The sequence below is a fragment of the Sus scrofa genome, chromosome 7 (genome assembly GCF_054392235.1).
Source record: "Sus scrofa isolate SSC_HxYL_T2T_F1_AM1 chromosome 7, Sscrofa_HxYL_maternal_Yorkshire_Landrace_v2.0, whole genome shotgun sequence".
Taxonomy (NCBI): Eukaryota; Metazoa; Chordata; class Mammalia; order Artiodactyla; family Suidae; genus Sus; species Sus scrofa.
This window is the reverse complement of record NC_139389.1, coordinates 40007278-40029471: the sequence shown is the minus strand read 5'-3', so window position 1 is coordinate 40029471 and position 22194 is coordinate 40007278. Positions and strand designations below refer to the sequence as shown.

General features: G+C 43.1%; 1 protein-coding gene across 12 annotated transcripts in view; it reads left to right on the top strand.

The window, feature by feature from the left end:
- FKBP5 (FKBP prolyl isomerase 5) overlaps positions 1 to 16977 on the top strand; it is a 108579-nt gene extending 91602 nt beyond the window's left edge. For 8 of the 12 annotated variants that reach the window (XM_013977827.3, XM_021098050.2, XM_084966338.1 and 5 more), the window contains 5 exons: positions 932 to 1022; positions 3479 to 3562; positions 9454 to 9639; positions 13369 to 13608; positions 14370 to 16975. In XM_013977827.3, the coding sequence (XP_013833281.2) occupies positions 932 to 1022; positions 3479 to 3562; positions 9454 to 9639; positions 13369 to 13608; positions 14370 to 14477 (709 nt within the window). In that variant the 3' untranslated portion in view covers positions 14478 to 16975. 12 annotated transcript variants of the gene reach the window in all.
- Positions 16978 to 22194: the final 5217 nt, after the last annotated feature.

Below are 22194 nucleotides of genomic sequence, written 5' to 3'. Positions count from 1 at the left end.
GTGTAGTGTTTTACAGTGTCAGAGCCAGCAAGCTATGGAACAGAGTACAGGTTGCTTCTCTTGATGAAGCTGTTCTTCTTTATGTATTTGTTTTCTCCAGTGTGCTTTCTAAAATGCCTTGAAGAGATACTGTGAGAATGTGTATTCTTCCTGAGGTGTGAGCCTTTACCCCTCCCCCCTTTATCTGACGGGACGAGGACAGCACCTGAAAGTTAGAAGCTTATTAAAACACACCTCTACCAGGAGTTCCCATTGTGGCTCAATGGTAATAAATTTGACTAGTATCCATGAGGACACAGGTTTGATCCCTGGCCTTGCTCAGTGGGTTAAGGATCTGGTGTGGCTGTGAGCTATGGTATAGGTCACAGATGCGGCTCAGATCCCGTGTTGCTGTGGCTGTAGTGTAGGCCAGCTCCTACAGCTCCGATTCAACCCCTAGCCTGGGAACTTCCATATGCCATGGGTGTGGCCCTAAAAAGACAAAAACAAAACAAACAAACAAAAAAAACCCTCTACCAAACAGCACTGAACAATTATAGTACCCGTCTTCTCTGGTCTCCAGATAAAGCTTCAGGAAACGTCCTTATAGTCAGATAATGGGTGTTTTATAAAAGAATTAGGTAAAAAATCAAGCAGAGAAAAAGGCAGTGACTTGAAATCGCATTAGGTGAGCTGTCCCAGGGAGCACAGGTGCTGCACTGCGCATGAATGTGAAGAAGAAAACTAAATGTAGCCTGGTTTCTTAAAAAAGCTGCAGCAGGGATACTTGGCACTGTGTCTTCTGATCAACATCTGGTTTGTCTTCATGGTCGCTGATGTGTGTAGTGTGCAGATGATAGCTCTATGCTAATGTGATGCCTCAGAATACCGAAGGAAGTGCCTGGAAATACACCAATTCTTTAAAGTTTTATTTTTTTACTCTCCATTTCAGATATGGTTTTGGAGAGGCAGGGAAGCCTAAATTTGGCATTGAACCTAATGCTGAGCTTATATATGAAGTTACACTTAAGAGCTTCGAAAAGGTGAGAAAATAACAACTTCTCTGAAATCATGGCAGATTTCTTCTCCATCCACTTCCAATAAAATAGTATTTTTTGTTACCAGGTGGTGTAGATTGATGGTATTTGTTTGTACATTGCTTTTCATGACCAAGTTCGTCTCCTGTCTCTGCGGTGGCTGCTAGAGCACAGGACAGCTGATACAGCACAGCTGATACACAACCAAGGAGCTCAGTGTTCTTACTTTGTTCCTATGTGTCAGCTTTTTTTTTTTTTTTTATTAACTTTTTTGGGTAGAATCCAAGACTTGTTCCCTTATTTGTTCCTAGACGTGTTCTTTTTGTACTTTTTTTCCTGGGTTGAAGACAAAAAGGTTCACATTCTGCCAAGCAGCTCCTTGGGGGAGTGGGGTGCAGTTTTCCAGGGCTGGACGGTTCGTACCCTTCACTGTGGCTCCAAGTCATTGTCCAAAATGCAAGGTTTCGTGGGCCACCAGGTTCCGACAAGGGACACAAGGAACAAACCTGCTAACCTTAGACCTTTTCTTTTCATACCTGTCCAAGTAGAGAAAAGAGAGCGCTTGCCTCGGGTTCCAGAAACGGCACGCCTCCTTGAGCATATTTCCATCTCCGACCTGCCTCTGGAGGCTTCGCAGCAGCTTCACTGGCCAGACACACAGCATGTGCCTGAGTAGGTGTGCTGTCACGCCCAGCCACGTCCCCTGCACCACCACGCCCCCCTTCCATGAGAGCCACAGGAACTGCATCTCATAGGCCTTTTTCATCCCCACGGTGCTACCTCCAGGTTCTATACTCTCGGCTTTGGACTGGAAATGTGACCGTTTATATGTCCTAGACTCAGGAGGGAAATCGCTGCCCTGTAGGCCTCTGACTGAGGGCTGAGAAAGTCAGGGGGGAACTGCTTTGGGACCTTCCCTGACGGTGAGGTCCCTAATCAACATGTGCTCTTGTCACAACCATTGCTTACTGTCAGGCAGCATCTTCTGAAACCCTGCTGGCTCAGCACTGATCCTCCAGAGCCGCCTTCATAGCACAAAGTCATGTTTACTTTTAAAGAGAGAGAAAATAATCTTCAGCATATGGTTATATAGACCTTTGGCTTTATTTCCACTTTAATAGTGTAACTCCCCCCCACCCTCCGCCCTCCTGTCACTGTGTTCTCCACAGTGGCCTGCGCTGGGTCACGGCCCCGGGCCTGTCCACGCAGCACTGCTCAGTGTGTTTGAAACCACCTAAAAGTGTGCGATGTTGGAGGCAACGTGATTTAATTTGCTGCCTTGTAATGTTAAGAATAGATTTATACGCAGTTCCCTAGTGGCTCAATGGGTTAAGGATCCCGCATTGTCACTGCTGTGGCTCAGGTTGCTGCTGTGGCGTGGGTTCAGTCCCTGGCCCAGGAACTTACACATACAGTAAGCATGGCCAGAAAGAAAGAAAAAAAGAATGGGTTTACACTCCATCACTCCATGAAGACTGAGCCCAATAAAAAAATGCAAAGGGCCCTTATTACTGGGTTTTTAAATAATAGAGCTAAATTGTCAGAAATCAACATAGGGTTGCCAGAAATACCAGTAACTTTCTTTATTCACTTTAAAGGGGTGTGGGGTTGGTGACACCAGGAATGTATCACTGTCTTGTGAATAGAGGATTTTATAGTTACCCACTCGAGGGAGCATCACGATTCCTAGGCAGTAAATAGCACCGACTGAGCCATTGTCATTTTCCCTGAAGGACCCCTCATTGTTCTCTTGACTCTTTATGATCCAGCTGGCCATAATGAAAGTGCAGTTGTTCCTGGATTCATGTCTCTAAGGGTGGAGAGTAATGAAACACACAGTACAAATTAGCAGATGATCATGAACTCATTTGTTTCCATCTTTGCATCCGCTTTGCCCTCCAATTATGTTTGGCCTGAAATTCCCCACGTATACACGTCTGCAAGTTGCTAGAGTTGGAGGCTTTAGTACTTTGGTTGTTTTCAAGCGGAGAGACAACTACATGACCTGGAATTTTTTTAATTGTGTATGAATCTGCAACTGTGACTTGACTACAGTAGTGTTCCCATTTTAGAGTTGAAAAACTGAGGCTTGAGAGAAACAACATGCCTAAATTATGATAGCAGTTTAGTGGCAAAGTTTGCAGGAGGGAAATAAGTGACCCCAGCTTTCACATGTGGCCTCACCTTGAAATTCTAGACATTCTTCGAGAGTTCACATTCCTCACGGTGTGACTACCTGTGCCTCCCTCTTGAGCAACGCGGGTTGAGCTACAGCTTTGTCATCATGGAAGATGACCCCTAGCCTGGCATCACATTGTCAAGGGCACACAGTTTTAAAAGTCAGTGTGTTTCGAGGTGTGGGTATCCTCTAAGAATGGCTCCTCTGTTGTTTGTTCTTATGGACATCAGCTGATAGCTTTTTCCTCTGTGCATCTAACCATTGTCACAAATTTATACAACAGGCCAAAGAATCCTGGGAGATGGACACCAAAGAAAAATTGGAGCAGGCTGCCATTGTCAAAGAGAAGGGGACTGTGTACTTCAAGGTGTGTGAGTCTCAGCACGGTCCTTTCCCTCTACGAATTTGCTCAAGTACCAGTGAATTGTGCTGATGTTCCCTATTCTGCATCCTGCCAACACCCTCCTGGATAAGAATAAGCCTGAACGTTTATAAGTCTGTCATTTTTAGTATAAGAAATGGTGAGACAGAATGAATTAATATGACAAAAAGAATACAGATGCCTCTTACACATTCTGCTCTCGATTGTAACCCTCCGTAAGGGCAGACCAGGTCTGGCTGGCCACCCCCGCCCCCACCACTGTGTCACTCAGGGCCTAGGGCATCTGGCTTGGTACATAGTGGGAACGAAACAAAGACTGAATAGAATAATTGTTAGCAAGTAAAAGAATTCAAAGGGGTAAATTTCATATCATTTTCCTTTCTACTGTGTTGGAGAAGTCACTTAGGCACAGGATGAAAGAAAAGAGATTGTGCGCAGGTTTCAGAGAGACCTGACAAGAGGAGAGTATTAATTGCTTCTAACAGCCAAGGGGATCCCTGCCACACTCGCTTTTGTGAGGAATCTTCAGAAATTCCTGAATGATATTTGTCATGTATTGATTCTTGAAAAACTTTTCTTCTAATCCAGGAATGTGTTATTTCCTCACTTAGATTTTAAACCCTGAGATTTTTTTGAAAGAAAAGAAAAATAGCACCTTGTTCTTCTCTAATCAGAGTGCTCTACCCATTGTTCCTTCCCCAAATACATACCTTCTCCTCCTCGAGCACCAAGGGCTTGGTGCAGGAGAGAGAGAGAGATTGGGAGTTTTGTCCAGGGTTCTTTTTTTTTTTTTTTGTCTTGCCACTACAATCCATGAACCAAAAAAATTTAGATGATGTTTTCGATGGTCCAAAGCATTATTGTACTTCAGCAAGTGTTTATGGAGAAGCTGCTATAAGACATATCCTTGCGTTGACAGCCTCGTCTGGAGGGAGGGGAGGCAGCGTTACCCAACATGAAACAACCAGAGAATTATATAAGCCTGTATCATCGATACCATTGTTTTCTCAACTGTGAGAGGAGCCCCATTGTTGGGTCATGAAGTCAACTTAGTGGAAGTGTATTACATTATGTAGTTAGGACAAATTTTGTTTCATAAAACTTTTGTTCAGTTGTGTGTTGAGTGGATATTAGATCATAATTTAAAACATTTCTTACTGTGGGTATAAATAATATATAATTATTTATGTAGAACTATTGTATGTACTAAGATAATGTTTGCATCACCAGAAAGCATTGAGATAGGGTGGGATGAGCTCTGAATTGGGAAAACTGGACTCTATGGCCACAAATGACTTAAAGTCAGTAGAGATCCAAAGAGGTTATTTTTTTTCATGTAAAAAGTGAGGAAATTAAATTATATGATTCCCAGGTTTCTTTCCAGCTCTAAAATTCTGTGCATTTCTAAATTCTAGAGAGCAAGCTTGGAAGGCAGCCATGCTCACCATTATACCACCAGTGTGCATTTGAGAACACGTTTGATTTTCTTTAAATTCTACTTAACTTGGTTGCTATAACTGCTCAGGATTCCAAATGAGCTGTTTGTAGACCCAAATATATAATACACTAGAATAAAATTTTCTGTAAAATCCCTTAAGACAATATGAACTATATGTAGTCTTTAAATATTTTTTTTACATTTCCCAAAATTGCTAAATAGAATATTAACACTTGGAGGTGGGGGATTGAGGCTTTTGGAATTTGACTAGAATTAAATCAACTTGGTCTAATGAAACAATTTAGCTGTTTAGAAGCTCTGATTGGTTGCTGATAACTCTGAACTTTGGGGAACACTAATGATAATGAAATAATGTTGCAAAGCCATGACCTAAAGCTATCCTGAATAGATACAGAGAGATGGCCGGAATTGGTGATTAGCAGCAAAAAGAAGGGCTCAAGTTGCTATACAATTACTTAACTTTGTTGCTTCTTAGCATCACAGCTGCAGTAGTGATTTGTGTATTTCATAATATGAACCCTCTTACAATGACTGATCTTTGGATAAAATCTGGATCAGCAGTCACACATATGGAACATATTATTTTTAACATGCAATTTGATAGACAACATCTTCCAAAACATTAGTCTATTGGGGGAAAATTAATGAAAGGTTCAAAACCACTGACCTAAGATTTTTCTCCCAGAATGTCTCTGAACATTTTGTACTACTCAAAACTTCCCTGGAGGCACCTTCATAATGATAGGTAAAAGATCCCATCTTCAGAAATGGTTGGTAGATAGGTTCCCATACCCATTCCCTTTTCAGAAGGTTTCTATCTGCTACACTGCCTTCCCGGGCCTGGGCTCTGCAGGGTGTTGCACAGGGCGCAGTGTGCACACGCAGAGTCCGGCTCTCTGTGAGCACAGAACTGGGGCACATCTCACGGCCGTCGCACGCTGGAGCTCCACCTTCATTACCTGTCAGTTTGGTTTACACCTAAGTGGGTAAATCTCTCCCCTTAGTGGGGTAGAACTGTAATAAGCTTTTAAATGGGAATGATTTTGGTGTTTAGAAACTCCCATCAACCTCTGAACACTAAAGAGAAGAAAGGTAGGCAAGGACTCTCTTCCTTTCACTCTGAAAATAACTATCAAGCACATTTAATAGCAATGACGTCCTGCCGGGACTGTGCAGGTCAGGCAGGCAGTGTTCTTCCAGGCCGAGAGCATTAATTCTCACACCTGGGCAGTGTTTCTCTTTTCCGACTTGGAGGCAGTGGTCAGAAGGCTGAGGACACCTTGGTGCTATGGGGCTCTTACGCCCCCTTGTGCTCCTTGGGGAGAAGCATTTCTAAAGCAAGCAAGTTCCGTATCTTGCAACCCACAGAACCCTTTGTAGACAAACCAGGCTTTGCTATGTTTTGAACAATCACTGCCAAACCCAGAAACCAGTGCTATGATGTAGAGACAAGTCATCCATGATGTGAGGATTTTAGGTTAAAGAAAAACCCTCAATCTCCCCCCTTTCCTCTTTCCTTCATTCTTTTAGGGCAGGATTTCTCGGCCTGAGCACAACTAACATTTGGGGCTGTATACTTCTGTTTGCTGGGAGGCTGTCCTGTGTGGTGTAGGATACCTAGCAGATTCCTGGCCCTGACCACTGGATGCCAGAAACCCACACACCCTCTCCACTTGTGACAGCTAAAAACATCTCTGAGCACTGCCTAATGTCCCTGGGGGGCAAAGTCACCCTGGTTGAGAACTCCTGTCTTTAGTATGTCAGAAGCAGAAATACCACAAAAACTTTTGCTTTAGACATTGAGATATAAATAAAATTATGTATGCCATACATGAAAGAGCATTAAAATGCTCTAGAGGGAGTTCCTGTCGTGACAGCATTAACAAACCTGACTAGTATCCGTGAGGATACGGGTTCAATCCCTGGCCTTGCTCAGTGGGTTGCTCTCAGTGTTGCGGTGAGCTGTGATGTAGGTTGCAGACAAGGCCAGGTCCTGATTGCTGTGGCTGTGGCATAGACTGGCAGCTGCAGCTGCAGTTTGACCCCTAGCCTGGGAACATCCATATGCCACAGGTGTGGCTCTTTTAAAAAATGCTTTATAAATGTAAAGGAACATTTGTGTATTATGAAGTCTTCTTACTTTGGGAGTTTTTGTAAGAAACCATAGCATTCTACCATTCTGATATCAGAACCTACTGAAGTTTTAACACCTGGGGCCTTATCCTCCCTGGCACTTCTTTTCTTTCCCTGTGACAATATATTAGATAATCAGAAAGGAAATTGGTACGTGGAAGATGGAGGAGAGGGAAAGAGGAAGCAAGACATAACAGGGAAGTGCCTGACCTGAGTGGAATGACCCCTTTCTCATTTCCACCCGCACCTCCATTTTGCTCCCAGTGACTGAAAAACTTTTGACTCACTCCATAGTTATAGTCCTTTGACCTTAATGTTTACTCAGCAGACCTTCCTTAAGAGCCACCTTGTGTTAAACCCTGGGTATTCCAAAAGGGGTCGGACATGGTTTCTGTCCTCAAAGAGCTCACAGTCCAGCAAGAGAAAAGAGAGTGACAGAAAATGCCTCACCCTGACCCGGGGGAGCTGTGTTCTTGAGCAGTGGCCTCAGGCTGTGACGGACCGTAAGTGCAGACGGACTGAAAAGTGGTTCGAGAGGAGTTCCCGTAGTTCCCATCGTGGCACAGGGGTTAACAAATCCAACTAGGAACCGTGAGGTTTTGGGTTCAATCCCTGGCGTTGCCGTGACCTGTAGTGTAGGTCGCAGATGCGGCTCAGATCCCGCTTTGCTGTGGCTCTGGCGTCGGCTAGGGGCTACAGCTCCGATTGGACCCCTAGCCTGGGAACCTCCATATGCCACGGGTGCATAGAAAAGGCAAAAAAAAAAAAAAGGTGTGAGAGCAGCACCCCCTCAGTAGAACCCACACCTGGAATTTGGGGGTTTGCCTTCTCCTGGCCAGTGATGTGTGTGCTACCCTCTCATGACGCTGGTCAGCAGTGAGCGCAGCCCCCAGTCGGTCCTAAGACCAGGAGGGCAGACGTTCTCAGCACAGGATTCCTTACGTGGGGGAGTCAACACTTCTGGTAAAGTAGTCTTTGTGGTAAACGATGAGGATCTGCCCAGGCTTAAGGTGGGCCCGGCTAAGCTGTGCTGTGCAGTCTGTTCAGCGAGTAAATGCATTGTCAGTGCACCGTGGTGGTGCTGGGGGTGACCCCACTGTCAGCTGGGTCTGTACGGTCAGACCCAGGCCCTGCCCCAAAAGGGACATCGAGGCTTCCTTCTCCAGCTAGAGTCCTTCATAACAACATTCTCGTAGACCTGCTCCGCTTTTTCTCTTCTCAGTCATTGGGTGAGTTCTGTGTGTGCTGGGAGCATGTGCTCTGCCTTGACTGGTAACCCTGGTGAAGGGATCGTAACATGCTCGTCGGGCAGACACTGGATTTGGGTCTGGATGCAGTTCTGCCAGCTTATAGCCGCCTCCTACCGAGGAGACCCCTCACCTGTACCCCCGTCTTATTTGTGTGTTTAAGTGGCTCTCACTCCTTACATCCATCCTAAAATGGCAGTAAACACATTGTCATTTCTTGTATAGCACGTATATATAATTCACATGGATTAACTACACAGTTGTTAGTCACAATCATTAGAATTCTAATTAGGCGAGAGCTAAAATGTGACTCAGATTTTTCTCATGGAGTTGGCTGACTGACACCTATGTGGTTTATGTCTGCTGTATGTGGGACTGCTGCTCTTCATCTGTGCGTTTTCCCGTCGTCTGTAGATGAGCGGTTAGCAGACCACAGCCTGTTTTCGGGAGTGAGGCTCTACTGGGACGCAGCCACACCCACTTATTTATCAGCTGTCTATTGCTGCTTTTGTGCTACCAAGGACAGAGTTGCAACAGAGATTGTTTAGCCTGCGAGGCGTAAAATATTATCTGCTCCTTTACAGGAAGAGGTTGCCAACCTTGGGTTTCAGTAACTGCGATTTGCTGGGTTTGGGACTAGCATTTGCTCTAGGACATGATGTCTGCTGTGCAGCGCCGACCATCAGGAGAAAGGGGAAAAGTAACTTCCCTTTCCAGTAAGCTAGTGACACAGCCTAGACTCACCAGCCTCTTGGAAATCCGATGAATATTAGCACCAAAGAATGTGACCCCAAAGCCTGCTGACAGAACGGCCCCTCTGAGAGGGTGAGGCGGGCAGTTGGGGAGGAGAGCACTGCAGGGCCGGGCCTGAGCCCCGCCCGAATCACCGGCCTTCAGAAACAAGGGGAGGGGCCCGGAGGACCGAGAACCCACGGGTCCTCAGGTGGGACCAGGTGGTCATTTCTCAGGGAGGGCTGGGCTTACCCTTCCTTTGAGCCCGCACAGCACATAATTCCTAGCTTTTGTTTATCTCGTAGGGAGGCAAGTACATGCAGGCCGTCATTCAGTATGGGAAGATAGTGTCCTGGCTAGAGATGGAGTACGGCTTGTCAGAAAAGGAGTCTAAAGCTTCAGAATCCTTTCTCCTCGCCGCCTTCCTGAACCTGGCCATGTGCTACCTGAAGCTGCGAGAATACACCAAAGCCGTGGAGTGCTGTGACAAGGTAAAGTGTCTGCGTGGGGAGAGATGCCAGGTGGTCTTGCCTCATGCATGGTCGGCTTCTGCTTGCTCTTCCTCGTCTCCCAGGTTTGGGATTTTTGTTTTGCTTTGTTTTGTTGGGGACTATTTGTTTCTCAGTAAGAATTGGGAAATTCCGAGTTCCCATCATGGCTGGGTGGTTAACGAATCTGACTAGCATCCATGAGGATGCAGGTTCGATTCCTGGCCTGCAGGGGGTGGATTAAGGATCTGGCGTTGTCCTGAGCTGTGGTGTAGGTCGCAGTCGCGGCTGGGATCTGGCATTACTGTGGCTGTGGTGTAGGCTGGCAGCTCCAGCTCCAATTCGACCCCTAGCCTGGGAGCCTCCATATGCCATGGTTGTGGCCCTAAAAAGCAAAAAAAAAAAAAAAAAAAAAAAAGAATTAGGAAACTCAGAAATTCATCATACCTTACTGATGCCTAGATTACTTATAATAATAATACACTATGAACAAAAGTTTTGATAAAATTAAACAATTTTATCTATGACCTTAAGTCTCCAGCATTTGGTACCAGATCGGATATATAACTCCACAGGTTCAATTTAATAAGGACAGATTAAACTTAAGCCTTTTAGGACTTTGACTGCTCGTGCAGGAATATGTACAAGTCCCTTTTTATTGTAATCATATTTATTCACTGACTAAGAGCACACATACCTACCTTGAAAGACCCACAAAGCGTCCGCCTCCCTTATTACTCTTATGTTGTTAACACTGTTAAGGGCACCTCAGTTCTGAAAGACCAGAACTTTACTGTCACCTGTACCTTTCTGTTGTTTTTATGTAGAGCTGGTGCTACTGTGGTAGAATGAACAGTGTATGTTATACTATGAGTAAAATCTAATAACTGGATAATTATTTTTGAGTTTGAAGATTTTGAGTTTTGGAGTTCCCGCTGTGGCACAGTGGGATCAGCGCCAGAACACAGTTTAGATCCCTGGCTGGGCAGAGTGGGTTAAAGAATCCAGTGCATAGGTCACAACTGAGGCTCGGATCTGATCCCTGGCCTGGGAACTCCATATGCTGAGGGGTGGCCAAAAAATATTTTTAGTTTTGTGGATTAACATGTTCCCTGCAATGTTACACTAAATTTCTGCCTGAGGAAAAAAAAACACTATATTTTTAAAAACTTTGTGCCTTATTATGGAAGCATAGTAAAAAGTCATTCAAAATTCAGACATTGGAGTTCCCGTCGTGGCGCAGTGGTTAACGAATCCGACTAGGAACCATGAGGTCGCGGGTTCGGTCCCTGCCCTTGCTCAGTGGGTTAATGATCCGGCATTGTCGTGAGCTGTGGTGTAGGTTGCAGACGCGGCTCAGATCGCGCATTGCTGTGGCTCTGGTGTAGGCCGGCAGCTACAGCTCCGATTCTACCCCTAGCCTGGGAACCTCCATATGCCGCGGGAGTGGCCCAAGAAATAACTAAAAAGACAAAAAACAAAAACAAAAAACATTCAGACATTATAGGAGTTCCCATCATGGTGCAGTGGTTAACAAATCTGACTAGGAACCATGAGGATGCGGGTTCGATCCCTGGCCTTGCTCAGTGGGTTAAGGATCTGGCATTGCCGTGAGCTGTAGTGTAGGTTGCAGACTCGGCTCGGATCCCGTGTTGCTGTGGCTCTGGTGTAGGCCAGTGCCTACAGCTCTGATTAGACCCCTTGCCTGGGAACCTCCATATGCCGTGGGAAGCGGCCCTAGAAAAGGCAAAAAAAAACAAAAAAAAAAAAAACGAAATTCAGACATTATAGAAACCTAAGAAACAGACATTATTTATACAATTCCCCTTGAGCCTCTCTCCCAAAACCAGTCTTTCATTTCAAACACATTCCTTTTTTCTCCATAGAGTGACATATATGTGTTTTTTTAATGACAATGTATAGATTTATAGCTTTATAAAATGATGTCTTTCTGTATCAGTTCATCATACAATACTTCATTCTTTTTGAGGTCTATATAGTAGCCTATGTATGAATCTATCATTGTTTATTTAACCAATCCCTTTTGGTAGATTTCCAGGTTTGTGATATTACAAATTACATAGCATCTCTTTGCATATGTGTGGGATAATTTCTCTGGGACAAAATTCCTAGAAAAATGGATATACTGAGTCAAAAGACATTATTATTTTGGAGTTCCCATTGTGGCTCAGCAGGTTACAAACCCGACTAGTATCCATAAGGATGCAGGTTTGATCCCTGACCCTGCTCACTGGGGTAAGGATCCAGCATTGTAATGAACCGTGGTGTAGGTCAGAGAGACAGCCCAGATCCAGTGTTGGTGTGGCTGTGATGTAGGCCTGCAGCTGCAGCTCTGATTTGACCACTAGCCTGGAACGTCCATGTGCTGCAGGTGCAGCCCTAAAAAGACAAACATAAATAATTTTTAGTACTTTATTTATTATTGAATATTATCAGTGGTTTATTTTCTCAGTATTGGCAACAAATTCATCTCATTTTTGTTCTTTATTACTGCTGAAGTTGCACATCTTTTCATTATTTTCATTATTTTAGCCATTTGTATTTCTTTTGAGAATTGCCTCTTCACATCCTTCTAGCAGATAGATGATTTGTCTGCTTTCTATCGACTGAGGTAGTCTGCACGGTATCACTGTTAACCTCTTGGCTGAGAGCAGGGACCCTGTTTGTCTTTGGTGATGGTATCTTTTTCTGAAAAGAAAATTTTGATATTTATGCAAGTCTGTCACTTTCCTCCTGGATTGAAACGATTTCCCCACTCTAAGATGATAAAAACAGCCCTGTTCAGTACTTAACAAAACCTGCTCCAACTAGGTATGCTTTGTCAGCACCATGCTCTAACCAACTTGAGCTAACCAGCTACCCAGTCAACTAGGTTTTCTTTTTTAAAAATAATGGTAAATAACCCTATTACATTTTTCTGGGGGGTTTTTTTGCATGTAAAAATAGTCGGTCTAGAATTTGTTTTTGTGTTTATGAGGTAAGAACTGAACTCTTTATTTTCTACATCAATAGTCACTGGACCCTGTTTATCCTGGAGTTAATCCTTTCTCTACCTGATTTACATTCCCATCTTTGTGATTATTAAATCTTTTTATATATGTACACGAGTCTGTTTCTGAATGCTGTGTTGTGTTCCACTGACCTGTTTGTGCATGGAGTTCTAACCACTTTTTTTTAATGGCCACACCTATGGCATGTGGAAGTTCCCAAGCCAGGGATTGAATCCAAGCTGTGGCTGTGACAACACCAGATCCTTTAACCCACTGTGCCAGGCCAGGGAGCAAACTCACACCTCCGCGGCAACCTGAACCTCTGCAGTCAGTTTCTTAACCCACTGCACTGCACCACAGCGGGAACTCCTATCCACTGTTTTCATTTCAGTAGTTTAATAGTGTACCTTTTTCTCTGGTAGGTCTAGCCCTCTCATTGTTTTTGTTTTTCCAAAATTTTCTCAGCCATACTTAGGCATTTAGTTCTTCCAGTGAACTTCAAAATGAACTTCTCAAAAGCCCCCTTCCCAAGTCCCCTTAGGCTCTTTATAGAAATTGCATTAAATACAGAAATTAATTTGGATATTTGATCAGTAGTATATAATTACCTTGAGCCAGATCTTTGCAGTATGCCTTTTCTAGCTCCCTTGGCCAGAGACCTTTCTCTAAATTCCCACAAGGTATGTGCATCCTTTCTAAAACTTAGACCATCTGTCCCTAGGCCCTTGGACTGGACAGTGCCAATGAGAAGGGCTTGTACAGGAGGGGTGAAGCCCAGCTGCTCATGAACGAGTTTGAGTCAGCCAGGGGTGACTTTGAGAAGGTGTTGGAAGTAAATCCACAGAATAAGGCCGCGAGGCTGCAGATCTCCATGTGCCAGAAAAAGGCTAAGGAGCACAACGAGCGGGATCGCAGGATATATGCCAACATGTTCAAGAAGTTTGCAGAGCAGGATGCAAAGGTATGTGCAGAACCCACTTGCCTTCAGATAGATCAAGAACTGGTCTTGCCCCTTTGGCTTGTGTTCTAAGAAGGGTAACGCCTAGGACCCAGACACAGGAAGATGTCCTGACAGGCACAAGAATAGGGAAAATGCTTTCAGATCTTCCTGAGGCTGGTTTGGATCCAGAAGTAGAGTAGGGCTGTTCCACTGTATTCTTCTCACCAAAGGTACGTGGTTTTGAGGCCCAGGTAACTCTCTTGTCCATCTAAGAGATGAGGGAAATCATCCATTCCCTGAAAATGGACTAAAGCTTTATTTTTTAAAGATCAAACACATCAGGGTTGGGGGTTTTGTGTTTTTGTTTGTTTACAGATAACACTTGGCTTGTTGAGACTTCTGACTTTCCCAGGAAAGGGGCACTGGTGGGGAAGCTCCCCCGCTTTACTTTTGAGGTTCAGGAGTCAACCTCGCAGATGTAATAGGAGCTCCACAGCAAAGGTGTTTTCTGGTCCTGTGCTCACCAACCACTCAGACCCTTTGTCACATGCACTTGACTGTTAACCAGCTGTCCCTGTGGCAAGCTAGTCATTTTAACCAAATAAAAGTAAAAGCTCCCCTCTGACAACTGGCAGCGGAGTGGTGACTGACCCAGGCAGGCAACCTGAAGTCCCAGTGACACCCTCCTGTTCTAGACCCGACAGGGTGGAGGAGCCAGGAAGTAATGGGATCTTCCATTGCTTTGTTTCTCTAACCCTCTTGATTTCTAATTTCTCCCTCAGGAAGAGGCCAGTAAAGCAATGAGCAAGAAGTCTTTAGAAGGGGTCACCAATGAAAAAGAAACAGAGAGTCAGTCCATGGAAGAGGAGAAAGCTGAAGGCCATGTATGACGCCGCGCCCGGGGGAAGAGTCCTAAGTGAACTCAGCCCCTCCTCCACGGGCTTGCACCCAACTCAGGACTGAACAGTGTTTAATGTAAGTTTGTTATAGTCTATGTGATTCTGGAAGCAAATGGCACAACCAGTAGCTTCCCCCCAAACCACCACCCTGCTGCTGCCCAGAGCTCTCACGGAGGGGGTGGCGTGGGACCACTCCAGGCGGGACAGAGCAGCCCTGTTGCTGTGGAGAGACTGAGCCAACAGTTTAAGTCCAGCTCATTTCAGTTGATGTCAACTCGCAACATCCAGTTCAGGGGCCCTTGGGATAATCCTGACAACTCGGGGCTGTCGGTTAGATTTTACATTTGATTGAACCGTAATAGCACTGCAGACACCTAGAAATAATTGCTTACGGAGTTTCTTCTTGCCCTCAGTTGGGCAGTAGAGGGGTGGGACGAGGTTTTGTTTTTCAGATGACCGAAGTGCTATGAATGCAAGCTGCTGCATTTTTAAACAACAGAACGCACTGCGGAGGGGCCAGGAGCCCCCTCAGGTCCACAGCAGCATCACTTGAAAGCCAGAACCTCAGAGGCCACCCACTCCCTGACTTAGCCACCTCCCGAACCCCCTCCTTAGTAAAGCAGCCTCCTGCGAGAGCGGGTTTCTGCCACGCCCAGCCTGTCCCCAGAGGAAGATTCTGTCATTCCTCAAACACTCTTCACTGATAATTAGGAGAGGGAGTTTCTGGATTAGCTTTCCCTGTTTTGGATGAAGAGAGGCTGAAATGAGAACAATCAGAATTGTGCTTTTTCTTCCCCCCTCTATTCCTTTTAGGAAATAATGTTGAATCCAGTGCTGCCTGATTGCATTGCTACCATTCAGTTTCTTGTTTCCGTTCTAACCCTTGCTATCAAGAATTTAAGACTTGTTCTTATATTACCTTTGACCTGGAGTGAATTTATTTACATATTTTTCAGGATCCTTGCAGCTTTTTTTGTTGTCTTTTTTAAATTGCTGTCTCATAAACACATGTATACCGATTTATGGAAGTTTATTTACACTCCTCTATCATGCAAAAGTATTTTTTGACTTTTTACTACTAAGTAGCTTAATTTTTAAAAACGAAATCTATAGGGTTGAAAAAATGCCGTTGCTCTCTGCATTAAGAGTTTCTCTTGTGAGTCTGATGTGCAGCAGCTTTCTTCTGTGCTGATGATGGCTGCTTTGTTCTGGTGTGAGCTGTGAAGAGTTGAAAACAGCTTCCCATGCAGGTACATCTAGCCTAAAACCTCCAGTACGTGGGCACTGAATTGGGGCAAGTCTTAAATATGTGCATGTAGTTGAGTTTTAGTCCTTACGGGTAGGCACGATTAGGCCTAGCTTTCTAGTCCCACAGCCTAAGAAATAAGAAACACTCATGGGAATGCATTTAGCAATCCAAGAAAACATTTGCTTCAACCTGGAACATCTCACTTTTTTAAATCCTAAAGAACACTGGCAATTATATTTTAGGTTAGTTTTTATTTTTCAGGTGGTTTTAACAAAATGCTTTCATTGATGGGTTAGGACCCACATTAAAACCTAAAAATAAAAAAAACCAGTTTTTGTCTCCATGGAACAAATGGAATTAAATTTAATGATAACTAAAGTCCTTTTTTAATTTCTCATTTAAATTTCTTATTTACATGTTTGTTTTTTCATGAGGTATTTCTTTTAAAAGCCCCAATCTTGCCTAGGAAATATAAAAGCAAAAGTTGATTTTGCTTATTTGCTTAAGTGTTTAGTGTTTGTAGCTCTTTTAATTAGAGCATGACTCCAGTGAGGCTAAGATTGAAATTAGATCCTTGGAGTTCCCTTTGTGGCTCAGTGGTCAATGAACCCAACTAGCATCCATGAGGACATGGATTCTATCCCTGGCCTGGCTCAGGGGGTTAAGGATCCAGTGTTGCCGTGAGCTGTGGTGTAGGTCACAGACACAGCTTGGATCCTGTGCTGCTGTGGCTGTGGTGTAGGCCAGTGGCTGCAGCTCCGATTAGACCCCTAACCTGGCAACTTCCATATGCTGTGGGTACAGCTCTAAAAAGCAAAAAAAAAAGGGGGAGAAAGAAAGAAATTAGATCTTAAAAGGCCAGTTAGAGTTTGCAGGTTACAAGCAAAAAAAAACTATTCCAAAAATTAGATTATCTTAGCCCACTGTCTCCCAAGGGTAGGTCATGGGTCACAGGAACCGGCAAGAAAGAGTGGGAAGGAGAGAGGGGAAGGGTGGGCAAGTGCTTCTGAGCAAATAATTACGAGGTGCCCATCACCACTCGCGAAAAAGAAATTCACTTATATCAAATTCGGTAATCCTAAACAATTTGTCTAGAAATCAACAGATATCATTGAACCATCTCTTAGACTGCATTTGGAATGGTGAGGCAGAATATGATGAATTCAAAACAAATTTTTTTTAAAGAAAATTATTCAGATGCACTTTTTTGGTGTTCCTTAAATAAATTCAGAAAAATGTGTTTCCCATTGTTTTCTGTTTTGCTTAAATAGTCTTCAAGAAAGGTTGTTTTGGTTGGAAAACTATGGTGGGGACCAAGTTGAACAGAAAGGATAAAGGCTGAGGAGAACACAGGAGTTCAGATCATGGCTCAGTGGAAATGAATCTCACTAGCATCCATGAGGACGTGGGTCAGATCCCTGGCCTCGATCAGTGGGTTAAGGATCTGGCGTTGCTGTGAGCTGTGGTGTAGGCCAACGGCTACAGCTCTAATTCAATCCCTAGAGGGGGAACCTCCATGTGGGTGGGTGTAGCCCTGAAAAGACAAAAAAAAAAAAAGTGAACAGAGCCTAAGGGACCAGTGGGACACCATCAAGTAGACCAACATACGTATCATCAGAGTCCAGAAGAAAGGCAGAGAGAATATTAGAAGACATAATGGCTGGAAAGTTCCTAAGTTTGGTGAAACATACAAATGTAAACATGCATAAAGCTCCACAAATTCCAAGTAAGATTAATTCAAAGAGACCCACACCATGACACATCATAATCATACTTTCAAAAAAACAAAGTCAAAAAGCAAATATTGAAAGCAGCAAGAGAAAGCAAATCCTCACAAATCAATAAGATTATCTGCAGTTTTGTGAGATAATTTGGAGTCCCACCAGCACACAGGCTCCAGTCCCAGGTCCTGCAGCAAGCCAGTCCAGGACCTGGCCCCACTTACCAGCCCACCCACAGTAGTCAGCCTCAACACAACAGAAGGGTCAGTGGAGCTCATATAAAGGACACCCTTAGACCGCATAGGTTTGACATCCAGAGGGCAGGGTACTATTGTGTCCCAATGAGGACATCTACCTAAGGCCACTTCTCTAAGACTGGTAACTATAACCAACCTATCTAATACCAAAAAAAAAAAAAAAAACCACAGAGAATTAGGCAAAATGAGGCAACAAAGGAATGTGCTTCAAATGCAGAAACAAGAAAAAATCCAGAAGTACAACTAAGAAGTTCCCATTGTGGCTCTCAGCAGGTTAAGAACCTGACATATTGTCCATGAGGATGTAGGTTCAGTCCCTGGCCTCACTCAGTGGGTTAGGGATCCAGCATTGCTGCAAGCTGTGGCACAGGTCACAGAAGAAAGAGGAGGAAAAGAAACGAGTAGCAACAGTGGTTCCCCGTTGTGGCGCAGTGGTTAACAAATCCGACTAGGAACCATGAGGTTGTGGGTTCTATCCCTGGCCTTGCTCAGTGGGTTAAGGAATTGGCATTGCTGAGAGCTGTGGTGTAGGCTGCAGACGTGGCTCAGATCCCTCGTTGCTGTGGCTGTGGTATAGGCCGGCATCTACAGCTCTGATTAAACCCCTAGCCTGGGAACCTCCATATGCCGTGGGAAGCAGCCATAGAAAAGGCAAAAAGACAAAAAAAAAAAGTAGCAACAGTAAGGAAAAACAAATAATTACATACAAAGGAACTCCTCATAAGACTGTTAGCTGAGTTTTCAACAGAAACTGCAGGCCAGAGGAGAATGGCATGATATATTCAAAGTGAGGAAAGAAAAATTCTACAACCAAGAATACACAGGAGCGCCTGCTGTGGGGCAGTGGGTTAGGAATCTGACTATGAAGGAGAAATTGAAGGGAAGACAATAATAGTAGAAGACATCAACACCCCACTCATATCAATTGACGGATCCTCTAGACAGAAAATAAGGCAACAGAGATCCTAAGTGACACAATCAAAAAGTTAGACTTAATCGACATTTTCAGGATATTACATCCAAAAAATCAGAATATACACTCTTTTCAAGTGCATATGGAGCATTCTCAAGAATTGACCACATACTGGGGCACAAAAACTAACCTCAATAAATTTGAGTATAGAATTTATTTCAAGTATTTTCTCTGACCACAATGGCATAAAACTAGAAATCAACCACAGGAAAGGAAATGAGAAAACACTGACTACATGGAGACTAAACAACATGCTACTAAAATAACCAGTAGGTCAACAAGGAAATCAAAAAAGGAAATTAAAAAGTATCTTGAGACAATGAAAACACAACCATTCAAAATCTATGGGATGCCTCAAAAGCAGTTTTAGAGGGAAGTTCATAGTGATACAGGCCTTCCTAAAAAAGAAAAATCTTGGAGTTCCCATCATGGCCCAGCGGAAGCGAATCCAACTAGGCACCATGAGGTTGTGGGTTCAATCCCTGGTCTCACACAGTGGGTTAAGGATCCGGCATTGCCGTGAGCTGTGGTGTAGGTTGCAGATGTGGCTTGGATCAGGCATTGCTGTGGCTCTGGTGTAGGCTGGTGGCAACAGCTCCAATTAGACCCCTAGCCTGGGAACCTCCACATGCCGAGGGTGAGGCCCTAAAAACACACACAAAAAAAAAAAAAAGGAAAAAGAAAAATCTCAAATCAACAATTTAACCTACCACCTAAAAGAATTAGAAAAAGAAAAAAAAAACAACAAAAAAAAACAAAACAAAACCTAAAATCACCAGAAGGAAGGAAAACAAAAATCAGAGAGGAAATCAATAAAAAAGAGATTCAAAAAACAATAGAAAAAAAATCAGTAAAACTTAAGAGCTGGTTCTTTGAAAGGATAAGCAAAATTGACAAACCTCTGGCCAGACTCACCAAGAAGAGGACAGAAAGAACTCAAATAAATGAAAAAAGAGAATGCCCAATAAATAACTGCAGAAATAAAAAAACTATAGAATACTATGAATAATTATATGCCAACAAATTTGACAAACTAGAAGAAATGGACAACTTTCTAGAGACGTACAGCCCACCAAAACTGAATCAAGAAGAAATAGATCAATTGAACAGACTGATTACTAGAAATGAATATGTAATAAAAACCCTCCCTATAAATAAAAGTCCAGGAGCAGATAGCTTCACAGTCGAATTCTACCAAACATACAAAGAACTTATACCCATCCTTCTTAAATTTTTCCAGAAGATTGAAGAACACTCTCAAAGACAGTTTATGAAGCCATCATCACCCTAATACCAAAACCAGACCAAAGATACTACCAAGAAAGAAAATTACAGGCCAATATTTTTGATGAATATAGATGCAAAAATTCTCAAAATTCTAGCCAACCACATCCAACAACATATAAAAAAGATCATACAACACGAGCTAGTGGGATTCATCCCAGGTTCACAAGGATGGTTCAACATAACGCAAATCAATCAACATCATACACCACATTAACAAAAGAAAAGTCAAAAACCACATGGTCATCTCAATAGATGCAAAAAAAGCATTTGACAAAATCCAACATTCATTCATGATGAAAACTCTTTCCAAAGTGGGTATAGAGGAAACATACCTTACCATAATAAGCCATTTATGACAAACCCACAGCAAATATAACTCAACAGAGAAAAGCTGAAAGCCTTCCCAATAAAATCTGGAACAAGACAAGGATGCACTCTCACCACTTTTATGCAACATAATATTGGAAGTCCTAGCCACAGCAATCAGACAAAAGAAATAAAAAGTATCCAAATTGGAAGAGAAGAGGTAAAAATTGTTCACTCTATGCAGATGACATACTATATAGAGAAAACCCTAAGGACTCCACACAAAAACTACTTAACCAATGAATTCAGCAAAGTAGCAGCATATAAGATTAGCATTCAGAAATCAGTTGCATTTCTGTATACTAACAATGAAATATTAGAAAATGAATGTAAAAATACATTACCTTTTAAAGTCGTACCCCAAAATATTAAATACCTAGGAATAAATGCAATTGAGGAGGTGAAAGAAATACACTGAGAACTATAAAACATTAATCAAGGAAGAAAAATGTGAGAAAAAGGAGTTCCCGTCGTGGTGCAGTGGTTAACGAATCTGACTAGGAACCATGAGGTTGCAGGTTTGGTCCCTGCGCTTGCTCAGTGGGTTAACAATCCAGCATCCGGCGTTGCCGTGAGCTGTGGTGTAGGTTGCAGACGCGGCTCAGATCCCACGTTGCTGTGGCTCTGGCGTAGGCCGGTGGCTACAGCTCCAATTCAACCCCTAGCCTGGGAACCTCCATATGCCGCAGGAGCGGCCCAAGAAATAGCAACAACAACAACAACAAAAAGACAAAAAGACAAAAAAAAAAAAAGAAAAGAAAAGAAAAATGTGAGAAAAAGAATGTATATATGTATGTGTGACTGGGTCACATTCCCATAAAGTAGAAAATTGACAGAACACTGTAAACCAGCTATAATGGAAAAAAATTTTTTTCAATTAATGAAGGAAATTAAAGAGGATTCAAAGAAATGGAATGATATTCCATGCTCTTGGATTGGAAGAATATCATTAAAATGGCCATACTACACAAAACAGTCTACAGATTCAATGCAATCCCTATCAATTATCCATGACATTTTTCACAGAACTAGAACAAAGAATCCAAAAATTTATATGGAACCATAAAGACCCAGAATCACCAAAGCAATCCTGAGCAAAAACACCAAGCAGGAGGCATCTCTCCCAGGCTTCAGACAATATTACAAAGCTACAGTAATCAAGACAGTGTGGTACTGGTGCAAAAACAGACACACAAACCAATGGAATAGAATACCAAACCCAGAAGTAATTGATTTCTCTGATTGTTGATGTCAGAGAATGCTGACATCAAATGTTTCCTTAGGTCAGTCTCCCAAGGCAACAGAAATAAAAATAAACCAAGAGACCCAATCAAACTGACAAGCTTTTGCACAGCAAAGGAAACCATTAAAAAAAAAAAAAAAAAAAAAAAGACAACCTATGGAATGGGAGAAAATAGTTTCAAATGAGGCAACTGACAAGGGCTTAATCTCTAAAATATACAAACAACTTATACAACAGCAAAAAAACCAACAACAAATAGACATTTTTCCAAAGAAGATATACAGATGGCCAGTAGGCACACGAAAAAACGCTCAACATCACTGATTATTAGAGAAATGAAAATCAGAACTACTATGAGGTACCACCTCACACCTGTCAGAATGGCCGTCAATAAGTCCACAAGTAACAAATGCTGGAGGGGGTGTGGAGGAAAGGGAACCCTCCTACACTGTTGGTGGGAATGTGCATTGGTACCAACCACTATGGAAAACAGTATGGAGGTGCCTCAGAAAACTAAATATAGAACCACTATATGATCCAGCAATCACACTCCTGGGCATCTATCCAGATGTCGCTTTCCTTGAAAAAGATCTGTGCACTCGTATGTTCACT